General features: G+C 35.8%; 1 protein-coding gene across 10 annotated transcripts in view; it reads right to left on the bottom strand.

The window, feature by feature from the left end:
- LOC130051726 (uncharacterized) overlaps window positions 1-8,839 on the bottom strand; it is a 42,440-nt gene extending 33,601 nt beyond the window's left edge. For 9 of the 10 annotated variants that reach the window (XM_056154283.1, XM_056154288.1, XM_056154287.1 and 6 more), the window contains exons 1-3: window positions 8,717-8,831; window positions 3,769-3,878; window positions 1,223-1,369 (exon numbers count right to left, since the gene is read on the bottom strand). In XM_056154283.1, coding sequence (XP_056010258.1) covers window positions 1,223-1,369; window positions 3,769-3,878; window positions 8,717-8,830 — 371 coding nt within the window. In that variant the 5' untranslated portion in view covers window position 8,831. Of the gene's footprint in view, window positions 1-1,222; window positions 1,370-3,768; window positions 3,879-8,716 lie in introns of all 10 variants that reach the window. The other variant, XM_056154284.1, reaches the window with a different exon arrangement.
- Between the last annotated feature and the right edge of the window lie 3,949 nt (window positions 8,840-12,788).

Genomic DNA, 12,788 nt, shown 5'->3' with positions numbered 1-12,788 from the left:
GACAACGAGATCCACAGTACAGACGATCACTGAAAACAAGCATGAGACAACGAGATCCACAGTACAGACGATCACTGAAAACAAGCATGAGAAGTCAGGAGAAAGCCAAGATCCACAGTACAGACGATCACTGAAAACAAGCATGAGAAGTCAGGAGAAAGCCGAGATCCACAGTACAGACGATCACTGAAAACAAGCATGAGAAGTCAGGAGAAAGCCAAGATCCACAGTACAGACGATCACTGAAAACAAGCATGAGAAGTCAGGAGAAAGCCGAGATCCACAGTACAGACGATCACTGAAAACAAGCATGAGAAGTCAGGAGAAAGCCGAGATCCACAGTACAGACGATCACTGAAAACAAGCATGGGAAGTCAGGAGAAAGCCGAGATCCACAGTACAGACGATCACTGAAAACAAGCATGAGAAGTCAGGAGAAAGCCGAGATCCACAGTACAGACGATCACTGAAAACAAGCATGTGACAACGAGATCCACAGTACAGACGATCACTGAAAACAAGCATGAGAAGTCAGGAGAAAGCCGACAACGAGATCCACAGTACAGACGATCACTGAAAACAAGCATGAGAAGTCAGGAGAAAGCCGATTCGCAGAGAGATTAAGACACGCGTTTTCCCGACACTTTCCAATGTATTTTGTTTATTTTACTCTATATAAAGATCAACTTTTTCAACGTATTAATTCAAAACAAAATGAAACGAACGAAGCAAGTGTTATAAAAGATTAAATCTTATCTAAAAATAGGTTTTATCATGAAACATACTAGTACACATTTGCAAATAGCACACATTTTATTGATCCTTAACTATTTTGTCCACTATATTGATACATGTAAAGTAACAAGTACCCACATATTTTCTCGCTCTCTCTCTCTCTCTCTCTCTCTCTCTCTCTCTCTCTCTCTCTTGCACTGACAATGAAAATTGCTGTTATGTTTGATTTGAGAAAATTTGCTCACTGATCAAGTGATTTGGGTTCATATATCAAAGTACATGTATAAGAGCTTGAGTTTGTTTGCTTTTTGTTGTTGTTTTTATATTTGAAAGTGTTTTATTTTAATAATAATTTTATGGATTACGACTATTTCATTGTCGTATATAAATCTAAATGTTTACATGAAAATTCTAGGTAGTGGTAAATGAAGTGAAAATAGAAATAAATGAAAATGAAATTTTTGTTTTTAGAAATAAGAAAAGTTACGTGTTTTTCAGTCGATAGTACTCCTTTTCCATTCTTTCCTTCTCAAGATTCAACTTGGTACAACTTGAACAATAAGATTTTCGTCCCGTGGGCCATCTGTTATTGTACCTTCCATATTTTCGCAGTAGTATCGATTTTGTATCAATGCTGTGAAATAGAAAATAAAAAGAAGGATCGAAGTCTTAATACAAGATCTGCAAACACCACAAGTAAAGCTAACTAAGTAGCTATACAAGTAAAGCTAAATAAGTAGATAAAGTCCTATTCCAGTGTTTCCCGCCCCATTTGGGATTCTTTTTTCACTCAACCAAGGGTAGGTGAAGTGCCACATTTTTTGTCATATGCGTGACGCTCTAGGTTGTAGCAATATTGGTTCTTTATAGTGCCATCGTGAATGTCATCTCTGAAAGACCCGCGACTTTCTCTTCGAATGTAATGCCGGGCGCTTGACGAAGGAACAGCCACTATACCTACAGTGTATGCTAATCATCCCTAGGTGAGGGAACAGCCGGCCACTACCTACAGTGTATATTGCTAATCGTCCTAGGTGAGGGAACAGCCGGCCAATACCTACAGCACAAGCTGGTATTAAAGGTATCACACCGGTAATTGTCCAATGAAAATGAACAATTGTAGTTCCATATATTTAAAGAAATATTTTTTTCCTTGCCCGATTTTTCTCATTTCCTCCTCTTCTTTCCTCTTAATTTTTGCACCCCTAGTTAGGAAATTTTGTGTAATTTGTAGAAATAACCAGGTGTATACAAAGGAACTATTTGCTGTTGGTAGCTGAGGCTACTTCCTGAGGTGTACTCCGGCTGTTTACACACATGTGAAAAACACGTGGATTTGAGGGTAGTCTTGTTTGCGGGTAATTTATTTTCGAAAATGCCGCGTAGGGTGGTGTTTTTCTGGTGTCGGCAGACGAGATAGGTAACATAGAACGTTTCTGACTGCGTTATTCGGCATCGATTCTGTAAACTGATTTTTAATGAATTTTTTTCCTCTATAGTAATATATAGTGAAAATAATTAACGGTGTGATACCTAAACTGATGATAGTAACGATCGTTACTATCGTCCCAAGATGGCGGAAGGAAATTCCGGGAAGACCACGTTTACTTATTGTATCTATTTGTATTGTTTATTTGCGAATGATATGTAGGTAAGAAATATCATACACTAGCAACAATTACGATCAGGTGTTATTTTATCTTTTATACGGCTCATATGAACAGAAAATTCGTCGTCGAAAAAACAGCGAGGATGATAGTAACGGAATGAATGATGATAGTAACGTAAGAACTTTCGTTACTATCATTGGGATTTGTCAACATCGAAATAAAAGTTGTCCATGGGGAATGAATTAGGCCCCTAAAAGCTGAGTTTTTCTTTAAAAAAATATCTAACACTATTTTCACAATAAGTTGATCGAAGAAGGTCGCATTCGATGTCACTGTACCACGTAACTACCTGTCTAATAAACGAGAGTTTTTGAAATCGGGGCTTAACATTTAAATCTGTTTTGTGGCTAATTATCGCAATACGTCGGCGAACGAACTATCAGAATTAATTACTATAAGCATATAACTGTGCATACTTTGAAAACATGCGATGTGTCCCTTTAAAGACAGCCGAATCAATATTCGTTAAATGGAAATTTATGTCCTTATTGATTTAGCAAATATTCCTTAAGATCATGTCCATGTTTTACACGTAAAAAAATAATGATGTTCCCGATCTTACACAGTGAAACTTTCCTTACAATGATATTTCTTCCGGAAGTCTGGCTGTAGAGTGAGACTTCCCCCGGAAGTCTGGCTCTACATCAAACTTCCCTGATCGAGGAAGACCCACTCTAGAGCCAGCCTTTCCATAAAGAATCAAGCTTCTCCCCAGAAGGTATGGCTCTGGAGTGAGATTACTCACCGGAAATCGTTGATAGTGGGACTTCCTTCCAGTTTAGATGTTTGTAGCTATGATCGTCTTAAAGGTTCATCTTGATCCAATGCTGAACTTACCGCGTAGGAAAGGAGAATGTCTCAATTTAGACCTCACATTGTTACAGCGGGGGGTGGGGGGTCTCACTTTATAACAAGTTATAGAGTGATCTGCACCCGAAAGTCTAACTCTGAGTGCAACTTCCTCGGGGATTGTCTGGCTCCAGATCACGATTTCCCCTCAGGGAAGTCCGACTTCTGAGAGGAGGTGTCACTATCGGGGACGTCTCACTCTATAACACTGGAATGTTGCATTCCGATTCAATTCTATATCAGTCTTTGGTCGTACTCGAAACGAAACACAAGATTTTGAAGGGAAAAAAACTTCTCAATTGTTATTTTGTAATAACACTAAGCTGAGTAATTAACTCATAATTAACAAACTCTTACGTTTTATTCACTTGGAAATTTTTCTTCTGGATTTAGTAAAAAAAAAAACAGGGGGGGGGGGCGTATTTGCAAACGAACAAAATGAGGATGAAAATAAAAGACAAGTATTAAATATATCTTGTACATATGAAATTGACTTTCAAAGACTTTTACTTACTTCAATGGAGGCGCCAATAGTGACCCTCTGGCTCTAGCTTGATTGAATTTAACAGGGCTGTAAATTCCAAAGGACATCTTCAGATGGTTATAACAGGTACAGTAATCTCTCTACAAAACAAATAATTGTTGGAATGCTTGATGAAAGCATTTCTATAATATCATTTGTTTCCATACTCTTGTACATTGTGTATCTTTATAATACAGCATCCGGAACGAAATGACAGACCTTGTTTTGATTATTCGAATTGAATACTAGTTTTAATTCTTCCAAAAGCGCGAAAGCAGATCTATTTAAAGAACGAATGAATCGTCACGTGTTTATTGAACTATTTACGTGGACTAAAGCGGATTTTTCATGTTGTTGGTTTTATACATTTAACATGAAGTCAATCTTAACCAACACAAATCGGCCCCTAATTTTTTTTTAAGTATTCTCCAATAAAACGTTTGTAGGAATTGTAATATGACATCTTTTATGGAAACAAAAGGAACACTTTTAAAGACTCACTTTATAAAAAAGTATAAATAATATCATTTATGCAAGAGCACTTGTGTAGTTTTCAAAATGAAATATCATTTACAAATGTAAATATGGAAGTTTTAGGTACACTAAAATAAAAATATTATTTGAAGAAAATTATGAAAATTCCACTTTAGAGATAAATTTCGTTTTTGAAAATATAAGAGAGTATGAACTGCAATGTTGACATACTTCATGAAGCGTGTTAGTGCGTGAAGCGGTGCAGTTCATATTCTCGTGTATTTTCAAAACAGGAGTTTATTTCTTATATTTTCATTGTTCTTACATTCCTGTTGGAATTCCCAGTCGTTAAAGTAGACGAACTATATTTATCTGTATTCATACGCGCTTGTTCACAATTACAACGTATTCATGAGGAAATGGCTAATACTACAATTTGTTGAAATATTAAAGGCAAATAAGTTGGAAATGAGTGCAGGTGTTTAGACATTCAAATGTGATTCATACATTTATGTATACATGTATCTACCCAATGAAAATGAAAGAAAGCAAATTTTTAAACACATAAAAAATTCATCATCAGGAGATTTTGATTGTGGTTTTCATAATTTTTACTTCAAGTTTCATGTGTATTCGGGGTGCTTTAAAGTTAACTCCACCTCCTGATACCCCGGATCTATGTCCAATTTTCACGTCACGGTGTGATGGATTTTTTTAAACGTAAATTTGTCTTCCAATACAGTAATTGATTCAAGTCCCTTATTACTTAACTCCCTTAAATCTAATTCGTTATGTGGTAAATATAATGTAACTTACGACTTATCTTACAGGGCTCACGGCGGGTGTGACCGGTCAACAGAGGAGGATCACTCCTTTAGGGCAACTGACCCCACCTCTGGAACGTCCAGAGGTCCGTGTTCGTTCGGCCTTTCATTCATTAATATATGTATTAGTAAAACTTTTTCGTTTATTCTGGGACGGGTCGTCCTTAGGATTTATCTGGTTGTTCATGCCGTTGGTCATGAGAGAGAGAGAGAGAGAGAGAGAGAGAGAGAGAGAGAGAGAGAGAGAGATGCGTAGCTGTAGCAATTCAACTAAAATAGCTTTTCTATTTATGAATTTATCTATTTCATACCCAGAAACTCATAACGAATTGTTTTAATCATTACACACTGTCATTCTTTGCAAAAAAAATTCGTATAAAATTATGAATAATAATACCTCATTAATAATGAATAAAATTGAAACATATCAATGACAGCAATTAATTAAGATTTATAGTTAGATATTTGAGAAAAAAACTTTTATTAGAACGTTATACATGTAATCGATAAGGAATTATTCTACCGAACCAATAAAAAAAAAAAATTATTTCCCCATACACACTTACAGAGAAAAGAGTACCAATTCATTTCTCATCGACCAATACAAACCTTTGACCGTCTCACTAATTTACTACATTGATTTAAACAAAATCTGCCAACACTAAGCGCTAATAAGAAAAGCTACAAAAATAAAGTGAGTGTCTCGCTGTTTTTAAAGGTCACATTTGTACTTTTTTACAACATACAACGATCCAGGGATTTGGTACTCTCATGCTGTCTAACACACAATCCCTAATAGAATAACATGATTCTATATTGATTCTATATTGTTTAACGTCCCACTCAAGAATTTTTCACTCATATGGAAACATCACCATTGCCGGTGAAGGGCTGCAAAATTTAGTCCTATGCTCGGCGCTTACGGCCTTTGAGCAGGGAGGGATCTTTATCGTGCCACACTTGCTGTGACACGGGGCCTCGGTTTTTTGCAGTCTCATCCAAAGAACCGCCCCCATTTAGTCGCCTCTTACGATAAGTAAGGGATACTGAAGACTCATTCAAACCGGATCCCCCCAGAATCATCACAACATGAACTACAAGCCTTCCGAATTAGATTGTATCAAGGGTTCTGAGGCGATCGGAAGGCCTTTATTCTATTAAATCTACACCCGCATGTATTGCACGTGTACTTATACAGATACACTTACAGGTTATAGTTTAAAACTTCTCACTCAGTATCAAATCCCGTTGATTAGTTGTGTTTATTCACATTTTCAATACTACATTGGTATGGATATATTCTAGGAATTGGTATGGATATACACTGTGGGAATTGGTATGGATATATTTTAGGAATTGGTATGATATATACTGTGGGAATTGGTATGGATATACACTGTGGGAATTGGTATGGATATATACTGTGAATTGGTATGGATATATACTGTGGCAATTGGTATGATATATACTGTGTGAATTGGTATGGATATATACTGTGGGAATTGGTATGATATATACTGTGGGAATTGGTATGATATATACTGTAGGAATTGGTATGGATATATACTGTGGGAATTGGTATGGATATATACTGTGGGAATTGGTATGATATATACTGTGGGAATTGGTATGGATATACACTGTGGGAATTGGATATATACTGTGGGAATTGGTATGGATATATACTGTGAATTGGTATGAATATATACTGTAGGAATTGGTGTGGGTATATCTTGGACACTCGGAAAGAGATATCTTTTCTGTTTTAAGAGATATTTTTCATTCAAAATCTTATAAAAAAGATATGTCTTAAAGTGAAAGAGATGCTTCTTTAACTGAAAGAGATATCTCTATATTCTAAAGATATCTCTCTAAGTGAAAGAATTATCTCTCAAACTAAGAGATATATCTCTTTAATTCAAAGAGATGCCTCTTACTTACTTTAAAGAGATATCTCTTAAAATTAAGAGATATCTCTCAAAGTTGAGAGATATCTCTTAAACTTAAGAGGCATCTCTCAAAGTTGAGAGAGATATCTCTTAATCCTAAAAGATATCTCTTTAAAGAAAGAAATATCTCTTTAAATTAGAGAAATATCTCTCAAAGTTAAAGAGATATCTCTTTTTCGAATAGATATTAAAACGGCTTGTCATACCCACCACCAATGAATTTGATACTTATTTATCTATTTTTATGGTATCTTACAAGGTTTATTAGTGGTGTCTCCGATGCATAAGAGACTCGAGCCTTTGTGGGTTTTGGAAAGTGTGCAGGAATGTAAATACAAAGAGGAATAAGTCAAATATTATAAGACCTGTGATTTTCACTTCTAAATGCAGAGCGTTTGGTGAAGGAACAATCACTACCTATTAATTCGAACCCGAACGATATAATTGCCTGTGGTTTGACGCGGTCATGGCAAGAGCGGGGCTCGAACTCACGAAGCGAACGTTCTACTACTAAGCTACCGCGACCAGCGTTCTTATCTTTGATAGTTTTACAAATTGTAATGATAGTCATTTCCTCATGAACACGCTTCATGAAAAGTATGCAGGCGTGAAGCGTCACAATTCATATCCTCCTGTATTTTCAAAAAATTCAATCTATTTTTCTTTTTTATGAATTACATTCTACTTTCGTTCTGTTTAAATTCCCAGCTGTTAAAATAGGCGTACTATATTTATCAAGATTCATACGCGCATTGTTCACAACTGCAATGCATTTATGAGGAAATGGCTATCATTACAATTTGTAAAAATATCAAAGGCAAAAACATTGGAAATGTAAGTATTGCTATTTGCAATATGTGTACGTGTTGTCATCATACTGAAAATGCTGGGAGGGGGTGGGGTGTTTCTGTGAGTGTGTACAGTTCATTACATCATTAGGATCTATCAAAGTAATGCAACTGCGAATTCTTGTATCCACATGGCAATAAATATCTTAGCTTCAAAGACGGTGTTATTTTTTTCCTTCTCTTTTATTTGTTCAAAAATAGCTTTTGGAAACCTAAAAATAAGGTTCCCCTATAGAAATATATTGTACTGGTACCATCGAACCTCAGTATAAACGAGAAAAACTTACGTCATAAAAGACACATTATTCCAATAAAAATCAAAATGTAGACCAAAATTATTCTCACTCTCCTCTCTCTCTCTCTCTCTCTCTCTCTCTCTCTCTCTCTCTCGCTCTCAAATCACTACGCAGAGTATTCGGCGCGGATCTGTCTGATTTTGATTAGATTGCTCTCTCTCTCTCTCTCTCTCTCTCTCTCTCTCTCTCTCTCTCTCTCAATCTAATTTGTGTAATTGTATACTCTTTGGATTCGCCCGCCGCAAACAGCATATTGATAACAATAACGAAAGTAGATACACAATATATGATCTCCAAAGCTATCAGAAAACGTACATTTAAAGCTTTTTTAAACAATATTTCCAATGCTAAATATCTTAATGTTCTTCGGATTAGTGGGTGGCCACCTAGTATAAATATCATACACATGATACATTGACCTAGTAGAAAGTCAAGACTATATCTCTCCATGTTTTATACTTGACGGAAGATTGCTACCATATTCATACATTTCTGCATTATTTCGTTATATATACACAGATATAAATGTTTTGACAATTGGAGCTTACCTCAACGCATTTCTTCTCCGCTGTGGTACACAACAAAACAGGGGAATCTACTTTCGTTTTGTTATTTCGAACTACCGTCTTGATCGTACATGTTTCTATGTATTCTATTTTCATTTGAGAGAGAGAGAGAGAGAATCGTCACAATATTTCTTTATACTAAGCGTTATCTTAGGCACAGATCTTTACGAAGAAGCGTGATAAATCAGTCTAATTAAAATTAGCCTTTTTTATTTCATAGATAAAAGTGTCGGTTGATACTAATAAGACTGTGTGATCAATCGATATATGTATCTGATCGATTACTGAACTGATCAATTAATTAGACAGTATCTTATCATGATAACGTATCCACTCGGAATAACTTCAAACTTCATAACTGTATGAGACCAGAGTATAATATTTTTTCTTACTTTGTGTCAGCTCTAATGCCCTACATGGACATCAGTGTTTTACAAACACATCTTTGTTTTTTGTAGCAAAGTAATTCTGGTACCAAATGAAAGATCTTGCCACAAGGAATACACACGTGAATTATGAAAGCCCCAGCACTAAGCATTCAAACGTTATGGACAAGGTTCAAGTTTTTGCGAATCTCCGATTACGGGGGCATAAAAAACAAGATTTAAGTTGCACAAAGTTATCACACTGTTAAGATATTTTGAAGATGGTACATCACTAACGTTGAAACAAATGATTATGAAATAAAAATACATGTACCACTTTTTTAGAAAATGGATTCTTCTCGTCTTTCTTGGACGGGTTAAGATAGTATATTTGTCGACAATTACAGAAATAAACATAATGCGCTTCATGAAGTGTGCTGGTGTGATGAAGTGTGCTGGTGTGATGACGTGTGCTGGTGTGATGAAGTGTGCTGGTGTGATGACGTGCGCTGGTGTGATGAAGTGTGCTGGTGTGATGACGTGTGCTGGTGTGATGACGTGTGCTGGTGTGATGAAGTGTGCTGGTGTGATGACCTGTGCTGGTGTGATGACGTGTGCTGGTGTGATGAAGTGTGCTGGTGTGATGAAGTGTGCTGGTGTGATGACGTGTGCTGGTGTGATGAAGTGTGCTGGTGTGATGACGTGTGCTGGTGTGATGAAGTGTGCTGGTGTGATGAAGTGTGCTGGTGTGATGACGTGTGCTGGTGTGATGAAGTGTGTTGGTGTGATGACGTGTGCTGGTGTGATGACGTGTGCTGGTGTGATGAAGTGTGCTGGTGTGATGAAGTGTGCTGGTGTGATGACGTGTGCTGGTGTGATGACGTGTGCTGGTGTGATGACGTGTGCTGGTGTGATGACGTGTGCTGGTGTGATGACGTGTGCTGGTGTGATGAAGTGTGCTGGTGTGATGACGTGTGCTGGTGTGATGACGTGTGCTGGTGTGATGAAGTGTGCTGGTGTGATGAAGTGTGCTGGTGTGATGACGTGTGCTGGTGTGATGACGTGTGCTGGTGTGATGACGTGTGCTGGTGTGATGAAGTGTGCTGGTGTGATGAAGTGTGCTGGTGTGATGACGTGTGCTGGTGTGATGACGTGTGCTGGTGTGATGACGTGTGCTGGTGTGATGACGTGTGCTGGTGTGAACCGCCGCAGTTCATAACCTCATGTATTTTAAAAAATGAAATTTATTTTTTAATTTACATTCTACTTTCATTTCTGTCGGAGTTCCCAGTCGTTAGAATAATGTAATATCAAGATTTATACGCACACTCACAACATGAGGAAACGGCTATCATTACAATTAGTAAAGATATCGAAGGCAAAACCAATGGAAATATGTATAAATAGATATAATGTAGGGGTATCAGATCATACAAGAAAGAGAAAATTATTTTCTCAATTAATTCTTTCCTTAAGAAAAGATTGGGAGTAGGGCATTTAAAATGGCACTCAAAGAGGTAGTAATTCATAAGAATTTACTCTACTCTGTTTTGAAAATCTCTTCTTTGATTTTGTTGTACAAGAGACAAAAGTTAGTACTTTCAAATTTTTCGAATGAGGAAATAAAGTGATATTTTACTACGCCGTTGTGACAATCTCCTATAATCCAAGATCCCCAGACTTCACTTCAGCGTTCAATATTTGATTGATGTAGTTCTATGACCCTCAAGGTTCATAACTGAAGAAAATCTTATTTGTTTGAATGATGACAATGACCCATCCTTAATTAAGAGAACTTTTTTTGATATATGAAGTTCCAATGAATGGAGACAAATCAACACACTTGTGTTTTTTCATACCTGGGATACAGGGGGTGAGGAAAACCACATCACGCAAGAAATTTGTTTGAACATGTAATGGGAATATATTAGGAATTGGTATGGATATATACTGGGTATTGGTATGTATATATATATATACACTGAATATTGGTATGTATATATACTGAGTATCGGTATGTATTGGTATGGATATATACTGAATATTGGTATATATATATATATATATATATACTGAGCATTGGTATGTATATATACTGAGTATTGGTGTGGATATATATAGATATAGATATATATATATATATATATATATATATATACTGAGTATTGGTAAGTATATATATTGAGTATCGGTATGTATATATATACTGAGTATTGGTATGTATATGTACTGAGTATTGGTATGGATATATATACTGAGTATTGGTATGTATATATATACTGAGTATCGATATATATATATATATATATAAGCACTAAAGTTCCAACAACACCCGATACCTCAGAGTGTCGGATCCACAACATGGATACAAGGTCAAATACAAAAAATTATACAAAGCACTAAAATGACCAACGACACGAACAACGAGATTGTCAAATTTTCGGGACGCCCCGTCCCTTCTTCAGGACAAACGAAAAGAATTACATAATGTGGTCAATATCAACAGAGCATAATAACAAAAACTACATATAAATACATCTAGCACTACAACTGCACTAATCTACAAACGTATTTACAACGCAGACTACATGTTTTTGGTCTTTAGGCTTGCCAATCAATGTTAAAAGTGGGGCGAATTAGGACATGCCTTATTCGTCCAAAGAGCTGATCCAACATGTCCGAAAAGAAAAACAATAAACTTAATTAATCTCAAGTGGAACGAGTTAACCCAATTATGTTGACAAATAGTAAAGCTAACTCGTTCGTGTCGTTGGTCATTTTAGTGCTTTGTATATATATATATATATATATATATATATATATATATATATATATATACACTGAGTATCGGTATGTGTATATATACTGAATATTGATATGTATATACACTGAGTATTGGTAAGTATATATACTGAGTATCGGTATGTATATATATACTGAGTATTGGTATGTGTATATAGTGAGTATCGGTATGGATATACAATGAGTATCGGTATGGATATATATACTGAGTATTGGTATGTATATATACTGAGTATTGGTAAGTATATATACTGAGTATTGGTATGGATATACATTGAGTATTGATATGGATATACACTGAGTATTGGTATGTATATATACTGAGTATTGGTATGGATATATACTGAGTATTGGTATGGATATATACTGAGTATTGGTATGTATATATACTGAGTATTGGTATGGATATACACTGAGTATATGTATGGATATATACTAAGTATCGGTATGGATATATACTGAGTATTGGTATGTATATATACTGAATATACACTGAGTATCGGTATGGATATATATACTGAGTATCGGTATGGATATACACTGAGTATTGGTGTGTATATATACTGAATATTGGTATGTATATATACTGAATATTGGTAAGTATATATACTGAGTATTGGTATGTATATACACTGAGTATTGGTATGGATATACACTGAGTATATGTATGGATATATACTAAGTATCGGTATGGATATATACTGAGTATTGGTATGTATATATACTGAATATACACTGAGTATCGGTATGGATATATATACTGAGTATCGGTATGGATATATATACTGAGTATCGGTATGGATATACACTGAGTATTGGTATGTATATATACTGAGTATTGGTATGGATATACACTGAGTATTGGTATGTATATATACTGAGTATTG

This window comes from Ostrea edulis, chromosome 2 (genome assembly GCF_947568905.1).
Source record: "Ostrea edulis chromosome 2, xbOstEdul1.1, whole genome shotgun sequence".
NCBI lineage: Eukaryota > Metazoa > Mollusca > Bivalvia > Ostreida > Ostreidae > Ostrea > Ostrea edulis.
This window is presented reverse-complemented; position numbering and strand designations above follow the sequence as displayed.